General features: G+C 19.8%; 5 protein-coding genes across 5 annotated transcripts; all 5 read right to left on the bottom strand.

The window, feature by feature from the left end:
- Nucleotides 1-479: 479 nt before the first annotated feature.
- On the bottom strand, nucleotides 480-1,652 carry PY17X_0602400 (uncharacterized protein; the record flags this gene model as incomplete). Its single annotated transcript, XM_720050.1, has 3 exons — nucleotides 480-566; nucleotides 667-1,491; nucleotides 1,638-1,652. The coding sequence occupies 3 exons, from the start codon at nucleotides 1,650-1,652 to the stop codon at nucleotides 480-482; spliced, it is 927 nt and encodes a 308-aa protein (XP_725143.1).
- Nucleotides 1,653-4,165: 2,513 nt separating this feature from the next.
- PY17X_0602500 (uncharacterized protein) lies at nucleotides 4,166-5,237 on the bottom strand (the record flags this gene model as incomplete). The annotated part of the gene is made up of 3 exons (XM_720593.1): nucleotides 4,166-4,246; nucleotides 4,332-5,114; nucleotides 5,223-5,237. 3 exons carry the CDS (start codon nucleotides 5,235-5,237, stop codon nucleotides 4,166-4,168), a joined length of 879 nt encoding a protein of 292 aa, XP_725686.1.
- A 2,572-nt stretch (nucleotides 5,238-7,809) lies between these two features.
- On the bottom strand, nucleotides 7,810-9,046 carry PY17X_0602600 (PIR protein; the record flags this gene model as incomplete). The annotated part of the gene is made up of 3 exons (XM_022955315.1): nucleotides 7,810-7,875; nucleotides 7,964-8,851; nucleotides 8,990-9,046. 3 exons carry the CDS (start codon nucleotides 9,044-9,046, stop codon nucleotides 7,810-7,812), a joined length of 1,011 nt encoding a protein of 336 aa, XP_022813113.1.
- Nucleotides 9,047-11,229: 2,183 nt separating this feature from the next.
- Nucleotides 11,230-12,300, bottom strand: PY17X_0602700 (PIR protein; the record flags this gene model as incomplete). The annotated part of the gene is made up of 3 exons (XM_022955316.1): nucleotides 11,230-11,316; nucleotides 11,400-12,155; nucleotides 12,286-12,300. The coding sequence occupies 3 exons, from the start codon at nucleotides 12,298-12,300 to the stop codon at nucleotides 11,230-11,232; spliced, it is 858 nt and encodes a 285-aa protein (XP_022813114.1).
- Nucleotides 12,301-14,698: 2,398 nt separating this feature from the next.
- Nucleotides 14,699-15,776, bottom strand: PY17X_0602800 (uncharacterized protein; the record flags this gene model as incomplete). The annotated part of the gene is made up of 3 exons (XM_725838.1): nucleotides 14,699-14,785; nucleotides 14,889-15,656; nucleotides 15,765-15,776. 3 exons carry the CDS (start codon nucleotides 15,774-15,776, stop codon nucleotides 14,699-14,701), a joined length of 867 nt encoding a protein of 288 aa, XP_730931.1.
- Nucleotides 15,777-20,134: the final 4,358 nt, after the last annotated feature.

Raw genomic sequence — 20,134 nt, forward strand, 5'->3', positions numbered from 1 at the left:
ATCAAATAATGAAACATAATGTGTTATACATAATTCAATTTAGTCCCTGATTAACAAGCTTTATATAATAGGCATATATGATATAGATAATATGATTTCATATATAGTCAATATATATATTAATATATGTAATATAATTATTTTACTTTAACTATATTAAATATATGTTAACAATCAATTTAATATATTATAACTTATGAAAAAATGTTATCAAACCCTTTCATATTAGCTTACACCCCTTTGGGGTTGCATAATTAGACTTTTGAACTTTATATCGTGATTGAACATGCGGGATGATATATATATTTAATTAGTGTTCGAATTATAAAAAATTAAATACAATATAATACTTAACCCTACCGCAACATAAAATCTATATAAAAATTACGCAAAAATTGCTTATTTTCAAGTAGACAGTTTCTTAATTATATGAATCATTATTACTATTCTTGAAATAGTAACTCTATTCGAATCATATATTATTGATTCATTCTCTTCTTTATATTTTTTAGCTTTTCTCTTAATTTTTGTTTTTGAAATCGTTTCCGAAATCCAAATAACGAATACTAATATAAAATGTTAAGAAACGTACGTTTTTTTGTTAATGTTTGCATATATATAATGAAAACATTTAAATGTAATATTTTTTAATTCCTTATTATTTACCTTATAAGAAATTCCTAAAAAAAATGCTATTGCACCAAATATTGATAAAACTGAAATGATTGTATTTCCTATCGACGAACTTGATGATGTAACTTCAGAACCTTGTGCAGTTTTTTCAGAACATTTTAGACTATTATTTTTTTTTTCTATCGTTGGAAAGGACGAATAGTTGGAACATTTAATATCTTTGCATTTATTTTTAAAATTATTATAATCATTTGATAAAGTACACAATACTTGTCCATATGAACTACCATCAGAATTATTAGGATTTTTATTAAGATCATCATATATTTTAACAAATTCTTTAGCTTTATTTAAATATTTTTCGCAATATGTATTGTCTTCTTTATACTCATTATACATATTACATAATATATTAAATGCATTATATAATTTAATTATAATGCTTTTATCCATAGTTAAAAAATAATTATTTTTATCTATAAGATCCTTATAACTATTGTAAGGTTTATCACCATTTATAACTTCATTATACTTTACACCAGTATTTATATATAATTTATAAAAATATTCTAGATTTGTCGTAGATCCTGATGGTTCCATTAGGTTTAACATATAATTTAGCCATATCATAATGTATTCAACAATATTGACGTTACTTTTTGAAACAGACTCAAACACGGAAGAATTCCCAAAGAATTCATTAAACAAATATAAACATACAGTATTAATTTTATCGAGAGGACCATTACAGTTTCCATTATCACAATACTTTTTGGAATGTTCATCATCTTTAAATTGATATTTCCCATCAATCAATTTATCGGGAAAATCCGTCTTTACTAAAAGGAAGTTCCTACACTAAAAAAACATTTAAAAACAATTATTATAAATGTATATTGTTGAAAATTTTATTAAAATAAAGTTTAATGATATTTATATATAATACAATATCAAAAAATGTAAAGGAAATTATTATTATCATTATTATTAAAAAATGCATATACTATTTCGGCATCCATTATAATAGAATTTTATTTTTGATTTATAAATTAAGTAAAATCATCTGTTTTATATACGATGGACCAAATATGTAACGCAAATACTTTAACCCTATAAATAACAACTATCTGTAATTAAATATATTATATGTTTTTCAATAATTAAATTAGTATAGAATAATAAAATAACGTTATTACTAACGATGCGTTCTATTTTTTTTATGATAATTAGCTAAATTACCTTAAATAAAGAGGTGCTTAATACATTTTTGATTAAATATAGATATGATGCATTTTATACAAAAATGCTATTTTTACTAATATCTGATATAACTTTATTATAAAAATGAATATACTTTTATAATTAATTTAAAGTATGTTTGAACATAGAAAAGGAATATATTTATATCTTATTTTTTAATGATTGTCTTTCAAAAACTTAAATAGGGTATAAATCTAAAAAATAAAAAATCTATTATTACTATAATCCTTAAAAGTATAAAATAGTAATTTTTTTAAATATACTAAATTTTTATATACTTGTTTCTTATAATATATAATATAGTTTTTTCTAAAATTATAACATTTGCAAATTAAGCTGCATGCTCCATTTTATATACAAATTACATAATTTTAATATTACATTTAATTAATATATATACATTCCGATTATACTTAACATTTTCAATAACTTTATTTTTATTCCTATATACTTCAATTTAGAAATATATATATTATTGGGTAATCTTATAATATATTTTGCACATCTTTCTCCCGGTTTAAAACGACAATTAGCACTGAAACCGTATTTATAAGCTTAAATAAGTCTTTAAATGCATATTGTTTTTAAGATAATACTTAGTAAATATTAAACACATAACAAATTAATAAGCACTGATGCAAATTTTAAATAATAATAGAAAATTATGTTTAATTAGGCTGTTATATTACCCTTTAAGAGGAGAGAGATAAGATATGTTTTATCTTTTAATACATAAATTTCGTTAAATATTGGTTAAATATTTTACATAGTTCATTTTTATATTATATATTTTATTGTTACAGTTATCAATGTATATACATTCAAATAATTTATTAATATTCTATATTTTATTAATTCTATGGTAAAATAATGATAATATAATATGCGTTAATATGGAATAATAAAAAGAAATTTAACGTTGATTGAGTCTTTAGCCTTTTATCTATTTATTCAGTTTTTTAGAATATAAAACTACAAATCCCAAATTGAATCATTAACAAAATATATAGCATTGATACCTTTATAATGTATTATTATGTCTTTTCTATAAAATTAATATTTAATTATATGAAGTTTTCACAATAAAATAATATTTCAATATTATTTATTGGTATATTATTTTATTAATTTATATATATAGGCATATAATAATAACGTTATTCTATCTATCATATTATTTATAATTATTAGAACAAACTATAATATTAAATTTTATTAATACACTTATATTTTATTTTTTAACTATTTTAAATATAATATATTTATATATCAAAACTATAAAATTAAAAAATTAATAATGATTAATCTAATATTATACCTTTATGGGAAATAAATTAATGTATATAGGACTATTCATATCAATATAAATTAGAGCAATAACATAAATGCAAAGTATTTAACTGAAAAAATGATTATTATATATATTTATAAATTATAAATTTATTATATATATATTTAATGTATTCTTTATGTATTACTAAAAATGTTAGATGCATAATAATATTTATAGACAATGTTATATTGTCGATTCTGTATTGATATTTATGAATCTATATTTTATGATTATATATTGGTAATATGTATAATTAATTTTAAAAACAAACATATTAACATGAATATGTATTGTAATTTATGCAATTGTTCCAAATGAATCTAATTATAATATATATTCTGATGTATAAAATTATTATACTGTTCAGTTATCAAAATATAATTTAAATTAAAACAAATATAATACAAATAATAAGTTTTACTAAATAAAATATTTCATCAAATAAAGAAATATATTATGATATGCATGATTCAATATATATTTGGGTTAACATGTCTTATATAATATATAATAAGGGCTATTATGTGTATTATCAAAAAATTAGAAATACAGTATATAATGCGAAATTATAATTTTTCCACATTTAATATATATGAACGAATTAGATATAAGTATTATAACTTATAAAATATATTATGTAACCCATTTTTTTTGCGTATTTGGACTCTTGAACTTCATCTCGCGATTAAACATACGGAATGGTACATATATTTAATTAGTACTCAAATTATAAAAAATTAAATAAAGATATAATACTTAACTCGAACAAGAATATGAATTCGACAAACACAACTCCAATCCTGATCCACAACATAAAAACTATATAAAAATTATGCAAGAAATATGGTCAAAAATTAATTATTTCCAAATAGACAGTTTATTAACATATATCAATCATTATTATTATTCCTAAATAGTCACTACTATTCGAATCATATATTAATGATTTATTTTCCTCTTTATTTTTTTGATTCTTAAATTGAATTTTTGAAGCTTTTTCCGAAAGTCAGATGATGAACGCTAATATAAAAATAGTAAAAAATAAATGTTAATTTGTAGTGATATATATTTTAAATATTATATTTTCATTTGATTTATTATTTACCTTATATGTAATTCCTAAAATAATTAATGCAAAAAATATAAATATCATTGGGATTACTGAAATTTTTATAGATGAATTTTCTAAAAATGATTTTGTTGCTCTTTCTGTTGGAAGACTTGGAAATTGTATAGAATTATTAACATTACTACCACATTTTTCTTTTAATTTATTATAATCAGTTAATAAATCAGACAATATTTTGCTATGTGGGGTATTTTCAACATTATAATAATCGTTGAGCTCTGCGTATTTGTTATAAAAAATAGTAGCATCACCTAACAGAGTGTTGTCATATTTACTCATTGCAACAGTACCATGCACACTACATAATAATTTGAATGCTTCATAAAAATTAGACATATCTTTAATATTAATATCCAACAAATCCTTTTTTTTATCTATGATTTCCTTAAGTTTTTTACATTTATTGTCATCATTTATGAGATTCATATAGTTTTGATTATTGCTTATATATTCATTATAAAAATCGCTTATTTTGGTGAAATAGCGCTCTGAATTTTGATTTAATTGGTAGCTTAACCATGAAATAATATATAGAAAAAATGCACTAATATTATTTTCATTATAATCATCTGTATTTTTGGATATAGAACAATTTTTTTCAAGTAACCATAAAAATCCAATCGTAATTTTTTTGAGATCAGTATCGCAGTTTTCATCAGCGCAATAATTTTTGAAATTACTAAGACTTCTTAGTTCAAGTTTTCCGGTTTCGCCTAATTTATCAGGTAAATAATTCCTCAAAATATCAAATTTTGAACACTAAAAAACCATTTAAAAAAAAATGAAAAAAATATGTATTAAGAAAATTTTATTAAAATAAAACTTAATAAAATTTATAGGAAATATAATATCAAAAAGTGTATATACTATATCATCATTCATTATGATGGAATATAATTTATAATCTCCAGGTTAAGGGGGTATCATATATACTAAAATAGGTAATACAATTATTTAACTCTATATACAGGAATTATATGTAGATAAAATATTTTTATTATTCTTAATTTCAATTTAAAATTAATATGGAATAATAATTTAATATTATTACTAAAAGAATATTATATTTTTGTTTATGGTAGTTAGATAAATTGCCTTATTTGGGGGGTTGTTTAATACATGTTTTATCATATGAATATATAATACAAATTTGCATAATTTTGCATCCTTAATAACACTTATATGAGCATTATTATAAAAATTAAAGTAATATTGTAATTAGTTTAGAATATATCTTCTTATACATATGATTTAATATAGAAAATAAACAACGTCATATTTTTTATTTTAATGATTGTCTTTCAAAAACTTAAATACTGTATAAATCTAAAAAATTAAAAATTACATTATTACTATAATCCTTAAAGTATATAAATAGTCACTTTTAAAAAAATATTAAATACTTATATACTTGTTTCTAATACTATATAACACAGTTTTTGGTAAAATTATAGTATTTCAAATTAAATTACATGCTCCATTTTTTATACAAATTACATAAATTTATGTTGTTTTTATTTAATATAAATATGTTCATAATTCATCTTAATGAGTCTAATAACTTTATTTATATTCTTATATAATTCAATTTATAAATATACCTTATTGGGTAATTTTATAATATATTTTGCACATCTTTCCAACGGTTTAAAACGACAATTAGCACTGAACTCGTATTTATAAGCTTAAATAAGTCTTTAAATGCATATTGTTTTTAAAATAATACTTAGTAAATATTAAATATTAATGCATAAATAAGTATTGATGCAAATTTTAAATTATAATAGAAAACGATGTTTAATTAGGTTGTTATATTACCCTTTAAGAGGAGAGAGATAAGATATATTTGCTCATTTAATATATAAATTTCGTTAAATATTCGTAAATATTTTGCATTGTTCATTTTTATCTTATATATTTTATTGTTATAGTTACCAATGTATATGTATTCAAATAATTTATTAATAATTCTGCATTTTATTAATTCTTTATAAAACAATGCTATTTTAAATTTAAAAAATGATGATTCATTAAGCACTGATAATATAATGCGCGTTAATATGGAACAATAACAAGTATTTTAATGTTAATTAGTCTTTACCCTTTTATCTATTTATTCAGTTTTTTAGAATATAAAACCACATATTCCAAATTGGATATTTAACAAGAATATAACATTGGTATCTTTATAATGTATTATTATGTCTTTTCGATAATATTAATGTTTAATTATATGACGATTTCATAATAAAATAACATTTCAATACTAGTTATTAGTATAATATTTTATTAATTTATATGTATAGTCATATAATAATAACGTTATTCTATCTATCATATTATTTATAATTATTAGAACAAAATATGATATGAAATTTTATTAATATACTTATATTTTTTCAATTAACTACTTATAATATAATATATTTATATATCAAAATTATAAAATTAAAAAATTAATAGTGATTAATCTATTGTTATACCTTATGATAAATGAATTAATGTATATAAAATTATTCTTATCAATATAAATTAGAACAATAACATAAATGCAAAGTATTGAAATGAAACAAGTGATTATTATATATATTTATAATTTATAAAATTATTATATATATATTTATAGTGTATTCTTTATGTATTAATAAAAATGTTAGATGTATAAAACATCTTTTATAGATATCGTTATATTGTCGAATCTCGATCGATATTTTATGAATATATATTTTGACTATTATATATTGGTAATATTTATAATTAGTCTTAAAAACATACATATTAATATGAATATGTATTATATTGTAGAGGAATATTCAAAATAAATCGAATTATAACTTACACTCTATTGCATAAGATTATTATACTGTTTATTTATCAAAATACGATTTAAATTAAAACAAATGTAATACAAATAATAAGTTTTGCTAAATAAAATGTTTCATAAAATAAAGAAATATATTATGATATACATGATTCAATATAACTTTGGGGTAAAAAACTTTATATAATAGATAATAAGGGTTCCTATGTATAGTTAACCAAAAAATAGTAATAAAATATATAATTCGATGTTATAACATTGTCACATTTAATACATATGAACGAATTAGACATAAATATTATAACTTATAAAATATGTTATGTAGCCCATTTTTTTGTTGCATATTTGGACTTTTGAACTTCATCTCGCGATTAAACATATGGGATGGTACATATATTTAATTAGTGTTAAAATTATTCAAAATTAAATATAATATGATATAATACTTAATCCTAATCCGAATATGAGACCCATAAACATAATTTCAATCCTGATCCAAAACATAAAAATTATTCAAAAATTATGGTCAAAACTTATTTCTAAATATACATTTTTTTAAATGTATTAATCATTATTACTATTCCTGAAATAGCTACACTCTTCGAATCAAATATTAATGATCAATTTTCTTCTTTATTTTTTTAGCTTTTCTCTTAAATGTTGTTTTTTAGATCGTTTCCAAAATCCAAATAACGAATACTAATATAGAAATTTAAAAAAATGTATAATTTATTTGTTCACAAATTACTCAGTGCTGAATATATTGTTTAATTGACTTATTATTTACCTTATATGCAATTCCTAATGAAATTAATGTTACAACCAATATAAATGGAATTGAAATTAGTTTATTTATTATCAATGAACTTGATAGTGTCGTTTCAGAATTTAATACTTCAGTTTCAGAATCTGATACTTTAGTATCAGAACTTGGTGATGACATTCCACTCAAATTATCGCTCACATTAGATTTTACTGAGATTGGTCCAGGAACTTGTATTTCTTTTTTTTCCTTTTGAAGTTCTGGAAATTGATTCTTTATAGATTCAACGTTTAATTCATTTTTTATATAATTATAATCGTTTGATGCAGCAGACAGTATTTGTTTTAGTAAATTACTGTTCGTATCATTAAAAAGAATATTATAATTATCAGCAAAATTATTAACATATTTTAAATATTCGTCGCCTTTATACTTCGCATCTAAAAGCTCACTATACATTTTACACAAATTTTTAAGTGCATCATAAAATTTAGACATAACTTTAATATCAATATTCATCAATTCCTTATTTTTATTTATAAAATCAATATAGGTTTTATATTGTGTATCATTTTCTATAGGCGTGTTATATTCCTCGACACTTTGCATATACTTATTATAAAAGTCGTCTAATTTAGTGATTCCGTTTTCTGCTTTTTGATTTAACTTATAACTTAACCACCCAAAAATGGATGTAACAACATACATATTGTTATTTACATTATTCGAAAAAGATATACGATCCCCATAAAATTGTTTAAATAACCATAAGCAATAACCATTAATTTTATCAATATCGGTATAATTTGATTTACGCAAATAATTTGTGTAATTTCGACCTTTAAAAATATATTCTCCGGAATCGTTCATTTCATCAGGAAAAAGTAATCTCAAAGTATGAAACGTACCACACTAAGAAGCCATTTAAAAAAACAAATAAAAATAAATATCATTGATATTTTTATAATGTTAGTTTTACTATTAATTTATGAATAATATAACATCAATAAATGTAAGAAGATTCAGATTTTATTAAAAAAGTGTATATACTATTCTGTTGTCCCTTTTAACTAAGTATTCTGTCCCATTTATTTTATTTTGTCCCATTATAGTTTTTTTATATAAAATGTATAATCTGCGTCAAAATAAGTGATACACGTATTTGAGTTTTATATATCAATTGTTTGTAGTTAAACGTATTATTATAACTTTTAATATAAATTTTAAATTAATATGGAATAATATATACTTTTATGGTAATTAGATAAATTACCTTATTTGGGGGTTGATTAATACATTTTTTATCATATGTATGGATAATACAATTTTGCATAAATTGTTATCCTTAATATCTTCAAGTATAATCCCATCACAAAATTAAATTGACATTGTAGTGAATTAAAAAAATATATCCTTATATATATGCTTTAATATAGAAAATAAACAACATCGTATCTTTTGTTTTAATAAATGGTGCCCCAAAACTAATATATTGCAAAAATATAAATAGTTAAGAAATAAATTATTACTATAACCCTTAAAAGTATATAAATAGTCATTTTTTAAAACATATTAAATACTTATATACTTGTTTCTTATAATATATAATATAGTTTTTTCTAAATTATAACATTTACAAAATAATTGCATTGTTTTCTTTTTTAATTCATATACATAATTTTTATATTGTTTTTAATGAACATAAATAAATTCATAATCTATTTTAATGAGTCCAATAACTTTATTTTTATTCCTATATACTTCAATCTAGAAATATATCTTATTGGGAAAGTTATATTTTATTTTACGCATCATTTTCACGGTTTAAAACAACAATTACCATAGAGCCCATATTTATAAGATTAAATAAGTCTTTGAATGTAAATAGTTTTTAAAATAATACTTAGTAAATATCAAATATTAACATATAAATAACTATTGATGCAAATTTTAAAGTATAATAGAAAACTATATGTATTAGGTTGGTATATTGCTCTTTAAGAGAAGAGAGATAAGATATATTTTCTCTTTTAATATGTAAATATAGATAAATGCTCTTAAATTTTTTACAATGTTCATTTTTATATTACATATTTTATTATTATAGTTATCAATGCATATACATTCAAATAATTTATTAAAAATTCTATATTTTATTAATTTATGATAATGTAATATTGTTTTATATTAAAAAATGATTATTCATTAAACAATGATAATATAATACGCGTTAATATGAAATAATAAATTTTAATTTAACATGAATTGAATCTTTAACTTTTTCTTTATTTATTCAGTTTTTTAGAATATAAAACCACATATCCCAAATTGAATCTTTAACAAATATACAAAAATGATACATTTATAATGTATTATTATGTGTCTTTTCGATAATATTAATGTTTAATTATATGAAATTTCCACAATAAAACAATATTTCAATATTATTTATTAGTAAAATATTTTACTAGTTTGATGTATATGTATATAATAATAAAGGTATTCTATATATCATATTATTAATAATTATTAGGACAAAATATATATGAAATTTTATTAATATACTTATATTTTTTCAATTAAATACTTATAATATATTTTCAATTTATATACACTTCAAAAAACCTTAGAAGCATAATAATATATATAGACGACGCTATATTGTCGATTCTCGATCGATACCCCATACATCTATATTTTATGAATATCTATAATTACAGTTCAGTTGGATAACATGATTTAAATTAAAATAAATATGTTAAAATAATAAATTTGACTAAATATATATTTTCACAAAACATAGAAATGCATTGTATATTATGATATGCATAATTCAATATAAATATGTGTTAAATGCCTTATATAATAGATAATAAGGGTCCTTATGTATAGTTATCCCATATTAGCAATAAAATATATAATTCGAAGTTATAATATTGCCACATTTATTATATATGAACGAATTAGACATAAATATTATAACTTATAAAATATGTTATGTAGTCCATTTTTTGTTGCATATTTTGACTTTTGAACTTCATCTTGTGATTAAATATACGGGATGGTACATATATTTAATTAGTGTTCAAATTATAAAAAATTCAATACAATATAATACTTAGTCCTAACCCGAATTGGGGTTCCACAAACACAACCCTGACCCACAACATAAAAACTATATAAAATTATGCAAATGTTATGATCATAAATTACTTCTAAATGGACAGTTTCTTAAAATATATAAATCATTATTACTATTCCTGAAATAGTCACTCTCTTCGAATTCGATATTAATGATTCATTCTCTTCTTTATATTTTTTAGCTTTTCTCTTAAATGTTGTTTTTGAAATCGTTTCCGAAATCCAAATAGCGAATACTAATATAAAAACAGTAAACGAATTATTTTTTCTTAACATTTTGATATATATAATGAAAATATTTTTTAAATTCCTTATTTACCTTATAAGAAATTCCCAAAAAAATTCCTATTGCACCAAATATCGAGAAAACTATAAATAATTTGTTTGCTATCGATGAACTTGATAATGTAACTTGAGAACTTTGTTCATAAAATTGTGGTGTTACTATCGATGGAAAGGATGAAATATCATTACATTCATTTTTTAATTTATTATAATCAGTTGATAAAGTAGACAATACTTGAATATAGGGACTATTACTAGTAATGCCATAATTTTCACTAAGTTCTTTATATTTTTTAGCAAATTCACTAGCTTTTTTCGAGCATTTTGCGCAATTTTGCTTGTTTTCATCAAATTCAGTATACATTTCACATAATAATTTAAATGCTTTATAAAAATTAATTATAATATTATTATCCATATCCAAATAATATGTTTTTTGATTTAAAAGATTATTATAATTACTATCATAATTACCACCATTTACATATATATTAAAAAAAAATTTTAAATTGCTGACGCTGTTATCATTATTTTCGATTAGACTTAACATATAACTTAACCATATCATAATGTATTCAACAATATTGATTTTATTATGATTCTTAAACAAAGAAGAATCCCCAAAAAATTCATTAAGCAAATATAAAGATGCAGCATTAATTTTTCCGAGATTATCATCACAATTATTATTACAATACTTATTGAAATGTTTATTATCTTTAAATTTATAGTTTCTATCACTGCCCAATGTATCGGGAAAATCCTCCCACACATTTTTGAATCTTTTACACTAAGAAAATATTTAAAAAGTTATAATAAAAATATACGTTAATGAAACTCTTATAAAATAAAGTTTAATGGTATTTATATATAATATCAAAAATGTAAAGGGAATTGTTATTATTAAAAAATGTATATACCAATTCCTTATTCATTATAATTGAATTTTATGTTTAATTTGTAAATTGAGCAGAATCATGCTGTTTTATATACGATGTACCAAATATGTGGCGCTAATACTTTAATCCTATATATAACAACTATCTGTAGTTAAATATATTATAAGTTTTTCAATAATTAAATTAATATAGAATAATAAAATAATATTATTACTAAAGAAAATTTTTATTCCTGTTTATGATAATTAGCTAAATTACCTTAAATAGTGGGTTACTTAATACATTTTTGATTAAATATAGATATGATGCATTTTATACAAAAATACTATTATTGATAGCATTTGGTATAACTTTATCATAAAAATGAATATACTTTTATAATGAATTTAAAGTATTTTTGTACATAGAAAAGGAATGTATTTATATCTTATGTTTTAATGATTTCTCTTCTAAAACTTAAATACTGTATAAATCTAAAAAATAAAAAATTATATTATTACTATAATCCTTTAAAGTATATAAATAGTAACTTTTAAAAAAATATTAAATACTTATATACTTGTTTCTTATAATATATAATATAGTTTTTTCTAAATTATAACATTTACAAAATAAGTATCATTATTCCCTTTTTTAATTGCATATACATAAATTTATATTGTTTTTATTTAATATAGATAAATTAAAAAAGAAATTTAGGCGTTAAATAACTTTATGTTTATTCCAATGTACTTTAATTTAAAAATATACCTTATTGGGTAATTTTATAATATATTTTACGCACCGTTTCCTCTCTTAAAATAACAATTAGCACTGAACCCGTATTTATAAGCTTAAATAAATCTTTGAATGTAAATATTTTTTAAAACCATACTTAGAAAATATTAATACATAAATAAGTATTGATGCAAATTTTAAAGTATAATAGAAAACTATGTTTAATTAGGTTATTATTTTGACATTTAAGAGAAGAGAGATAAGATATATTTGCTCTTTTAATATATAAATTTAGATATATATTTTCTAAATGTTCTACATAGTTCATTTTATCTTATATATTCTATTGTTATAGTTATCAATATATATACATTCAAGTAATTTATTAATATTCTATATTTATTCATTCTATGATAAAACAATACTAATTTATATTATAAAATGATGATTCATTAAACAATGATAATATAATATGCTTTAATATGGAATAATAAATTTTAATTTAACATGAATTGAATCTTTACCCGTTTCTTTATTTATCCAGTTTTTTAGAATATAAAACCACATATCCCAAATTGAATTTTTAACAAATATATAACATTTATATCCTTATAATGTATTATTATTTTTCTTTTCGATAATATTAATATTTAATTATATGAAATTTCCACAATAAAACAATTTTAGTTATTGGTAAAGTGTTTTATTAGATTATACGTATAGGCATATAATAACAACGATATTATATCTATCTATTATTTATAATTATTAGAACAAAATATGATATAAAAATTGATTAACCTACTTATGTTTGTTCTTTTAACTATTTTAAAATATAATTTATTTATACATCAAATCTTTAAAATTTAAAATTAATAATGATTAATCTAATATTATACTTTTATGGGAAATAAATTAATGTATATAGAACTATTTCTATAATTTGAATTTAAAACAATAACATAAAATGATACTATATATAATATAAAGCTAAAAGGATATTATACATATATCTATAATGTAATTTTTTTATTAATATACATATTTTTATTGTATTATTAAAAATGTTAGATGCATAAAATGTCTTTTATAGATAACGTTGTATTGTCGATTCTTGATCGATATTTCATGCATATCTATTATTACAGCTCAGTTGATAAAATGCAATTTAAATCAAAATAAATATGATACAAATAATAAGTTTTACTAAATAACATTTTCATTAAATAAAGAAACATATTATGATATGTATAATTCAATATAGCCCTGGGTTATCAAGTTTTATATAATAGGCAATTATGATATAACATAATATGAATTCATATATAATCAGTATCTATATTAATATATACAATATAGACATTATATTTTAATCATATTAAATCGGAATGAACATTCAATTAATATATTATAACTTATAAAATATGTTACGCAATTCATTACATATTAGCTTATCCTCATTTTTGATTGCATATTTGGGCTTTTGAATTTCATCTCGTGATTAAACATACGGAATGATATATATATTAAATTAGTGTTCAAATTATAAAAAATTAAATAAAGATATAATACTTAGCTCTAACCCGAATATGGGTTCCACAACATAAAAATTATATAAAAATAACGCAAACACTGCTTATTTTCAAATAGACAGTTTCTTAAAATACATAAATCATTATTACTATTCTTGAAATAATCATTCTATTCGAATCATATATTAATGATTCATTTTCTTCTTTATATTTTTTATTTTTTCTCTTAAATATTGTTTTTTACCTCGTTTCCGAAATCCAAATAACGAATACTAATATAAAATGTTAAGAAGCATACGTTTTTTTGTTAATGTTTGCATATATATAATTAAAATAATATTTAAATGTAATATTTTTTAATTCCTTATTATTTACCTTATAAGAAATTCCTAAAAAAAATGCTATTGCACCAAATATCGATAAAACTGCAAATAATCTTTTTCCTATCGACGAACTTGATGATGTATATACAGATGCTAGTGCAGAGATGTTTGTTATATCTGGAAGGGATGTACAACTTTTACATTTAATTTTTAAATTATTATAATCAGTTAATAAAGTAGACAATATTTGACTACGTGGGGTATCTTCAATATTATAATTGGTGAGCTCTATATATTTTTGAACAAAACGAGTAGCATTATCTGACAGTGTGTTGTCATCTTTATTCGTTGCATCAGCATTATACATAATACATAATAATTTAAATGCATCATAAAATTTAGACATATCTTCAATATTAATATTCAGCAAATCATTTTTTTTATCCATGAATTCCTTAAGACCTCCAACTCTATAGGCATCATTTGTAAATTTACTATATTTACCATTATTAATTACACTATTAGCATAAAATTCGTTTATTGTAGTGAAATTCTCCTTTGTAAATTGCTTTAATTTGTAACTAAACCATGAAATAATATATATAAAAAATGCATCAGTATTAATATGACTTTTATTTTTTAATGCATAATAACATTGTCCAAGTAACCATAAAAATCCAATCGTATTTTTTTCTAGTTCAGTATTGCAGTTATCATTAGGGCAGTACTTATCGAAATCTTTAATATTTTTAAGTTCAGATTGTGGTGTACTATCTAATTCATCGGGTAAATAATTCCTCAAAACAACAAAGTTTGAACACTAAGAAACCATTTAAAAAAAAATGATAAAAATATGTATTAATAAAATGTTATTAAAATAAAACTTAATGAAGTTTATAGGAAATATAATATAAAAAAGTATATATACTATATCATCCATTATGATGGAATATAATTTATAATCTATAGGTTAAGGATATATCATATTATATATATATACTAAAATAGGTAATAAAATTATTTGTATATAAAAATATTTTTATTATTCTTAATATCAATTTAAAATTAATGTGGAACAATATATAATTTTATGGTAGTTAGATAAATTGCCTTATTTTGTGGGATGTTTAATACATGTTTTATCATATGTATATATAATACAATTTTGTATAAATTGTTATCCTTAATAACACTCATATGAGCATTATTATAAAATTAAAATAGCATTGTAATGAGTTTAGAATATATCTTCTTATACATATGTTTTAATATAGAAAATAAACGTCATATCTTCTGTTTTAATAAATGGTGCCTCAAAACTAATATACTACAAAATCGAAACAATTAAAAAATATATTATTACTATAATCCTTAAAAGTATATAAATAGTAATTTTTTTAAATATATTAAATTTTTATATACTTTTTCTTATAATATATAATATAGTTTTTTTTTAAATTATAATATTTACAAAATAAGTTGCATTGTTCCCTTTTTTAATTGCATATACATAATTTTAATATTATTTTTATTTAATATAAATATGTTCATAATTCATCTTAATGAGTCTAATAACTTTATTTTTATTCTTATATAATTAAATTTATAAATATACCTTATTAGATAATTTTATAATATTTTTTGCACATCTTTTTCACGGTTTAAAACGACAATTAGCACTGAACCCGTATATATTATGCTATTTATAAGCTTATATAACTATTTTAATGCATATTTTTTTAAAAATAATACTTAGTAAATATTAAATACATAGCATATAAATAAGTATTGATGCACATTTTAAAGTATAATAGAAAACTATGTGTATTAGGTTGGTATATTGCACATTGAGAGGAGAGATAAGGGAAGTATGTTTTTTTAAGACATAAATGTAGCCATATAAGATTTACCTATTCTACACAGTTTAATTATTTCTTATATTTTCTACCATTAAAATTTTCAATTCATGTATATATTAAATTCTTCATTAAAAATGCCTTAGAATTATTTTCTAAATATATAGTTTGCTTTTATATTTTATAATAAACTATATTTAATTTTATGATGAAAAACAATATTTTTAAGAAGACTATAGAATTATTAATATTATTTTGCTTGATAATGTTAGTTCTAATATTATCACATTAAAAAATACTAAGTCAAAATTGTAATATTTCATTTGATGTTTTGTGCATATAATTATAATCTTATCACATGTTTAAGAATATGTATAATGTATTCACATCCATATAAGTATATCAAATAAACATAATATACTTGTTCGCATTTAATAATACATTAATCTAATATTATTATTGTTGTTACTAATGGTATATCACTATATACTACAATGAAATAATTAATGCCCTCAAGAGGAATAATTTAAATCAATTATTAATTTTTTTTGTTTCATTGTTTTAAAGTATAACATTTTAGAACATATTGTTTCGTAATAACAATATATTTAAATTCTATATTTAGAGTTTTTATATATATAATAACCTAATATAAGTATTATTTTTCCAAATAAATTAATTATATATATTTTTTCTATATAATTTATATTAATATATAATTATATGAATTTTTCACAATAAAACAATATTTCAATATTAGTTATTGGTAGTTCATTAGATTATATGTATAGGCATATAATAATAACACATTATATTTATCATATTATTTATAATTATTAGAACAAACAACAACATTAAATTTTATTAATATACTTATATTTGTTCTTTTAACTATTCTAAAATATAATTTATTTATACCTCAAAACTATAAAATTAAAAAATTAATAGTGATTAATCTAATATTATACCTTTATGAGAAATAAATTAAAATATATAGAACGGTTTATATTATTTGAATTCAAAACATTAGAATAAAATGATACTATACATAATCGAAAATTAAAAGGATATTATACATATATCTATAATTTAATTTTTTATTAATATGCATATTTTTATTGTATGATTAGAAATGTTAGATGCATAAAATTCCTTTTATAGATAACGTTGTATTGTCGAATTTCGATATATGTTTCATGCATCTATATTTTATGGCTATCATTATATATTGGTAATATGTTTAATTAATGTTGAAAACACATATGTTAATCCGAATATATATTGTAATGTAGAGGGATATTCTAAATGAATATAATTATAACTTACACTCTAATGTATAAGATTATTATATTGTTCAGTTATCAAAATACGATTTAAATTAAAACAAATATAATACAAATAATAAGTTTTACTAAGTAAAATGTTTCATCAAATAAAGAAACATATTATGATATACATGATTCAATATAACCACATATTAACTTTTATATAGGCAATTATGATATAGCATAATATGAATTAATATATACAATATAGACATTTTATTTTAATCATATTAAATATATATTAACACTCAATTATATATATTATAACTTATAAACAAATGTGATGTAACCCATTTTTTGTTGCATATTTGGACTTTTGAACTTTATCTCGTGATTAAACATACGGGATGGTAAATATATTTAATCAACATTTACAGACCAATAAATATCATCAAATTATAAAAAATTAAATAAAGATACAATTAATAACCATAACCAAAGCATAGATTCCACATAACAAAACTATAACTCGTGGTACAAACCCCTACCCCCTCTATATAATAATAAATATATGTTTAAAAATATCATACAAAATTTATAATATATAATTTAATTCATTATTTAATTGAGTTTATTATTTAGGGAAATTCTTACAAAAATACCTAACTCCTATTTTGACAATAAAAATTTAAGTTAATACTTCATAATATGATATGATTACGAAAATCGTGCTGAAAAAATGGTTTCCCCAAAACATTAACCTTTTTATTTATTTTCATTCCATTACTATCCCTTAGCATCTGTTCTCTTTTTTCCGTTGGATGAATATAAAACATTTTCAAAAAAAAATGGTGCAATTTATTCATTTTATTTCGATTTCTTATCAGAATTCATATTAAAACTTTTTAACAAGTGAAATAAATTTAAATAATGGAAAATTGTCACAAACCCATATTCGCATAAAAAGGGTTATATCATATTCTAAAAATTGTTTTACATTATTAATAATATCAACTATTTTTTAGCTTAATTTAATGCATTTTTACTAAATATTTGCTTTTTATATTCTTTAGTTAATTGTCTATATTTTTGTTGTACTTTACCTTTTACTTATGAATGTTCTCCTTTATGTCTTTTTATTTTTGCGAATCAACCTCTTCTCTTATAGTGGAACTAAAATTTCCAACTAGCATATATTTATTTTTAAAATATTATCGTCGCTTGTTCCTAGGTTTCTATCTCCACACTTCTTAAACATTGTATTTTGTATTTGCACTTTCACTATTACACCACGATTTTCCAATAGTAGTAGCTTCAAATGGGTTAGAATAAAACAACTTATAAACTATTTTTCATTTTTAACCTTTATTTTATGAATTAAAAAAAACTTTAATAATTGACGGCGATTATATATATTTCCTCAATTTAGAAAGTATAATTGAACATTATTTGAATATGAAAATAATAAATACATTATATATACAAACGTTTGCTTTTTTAATAATCTTATGTATTATTTTAGTTATAAGAACATGTTTCAAAATTAAGTTAATCATTTATATTTATTTTTTTATAGATAGAAAAAAAGAATTAATGCAATAATAATACGAAAACAATCAAAAATATTTGATATTTACTATGTATAAATGGATATAAGAAATGTTATAGCTTTTAAAATCCGGTAACTTAAAACTAACAAAAAAAACGATTTGATCTTGGTGTTTTTATAATTTTATTTAACAATTTTTGATAAACCACAAAAAAACAAAATGGAAAAATATAATAAACCATAAAATAAAAATATTTTCTAGTGTAGTCATATTATGCAAATGTGTGTAAATTTGTTAATATTCCCAATGTTTTCAGTTTGAATTGAAAATATACGCGAACTTTGGAGAAAAAATATATATATGTAATAATATCCACACCGATCAAGTAGTTGTTTATTCTCCAATTACACATGCGTGAAACTTATGTTTGTTTATTTACTTATTACAACTATTTTATTCTTGTATACTACAGCGGCCTAATTAATGGATACAATAGACTACTTTAAATCAATTTATAACATTTCATTTATAATTTTTTTAAAATAATTTATTTATAATATATATATTTTAATAAAAACAATATATTAAAACATATATTTATGGATTTTTATATCTATAATACCATAA

The sequence above is a fragment of the Plasmodium yoelii genome (assembly GCF_900002385.2).
Source record: "Plasmodium yoelii strain 17X genome assembly, chromosome: 6".
NCBI lineage: Eukaryota > Apicomplexa > Aconoidasida > Haemosporida > Plasmodiidae > Plasmodium > Plasmodium yoelii.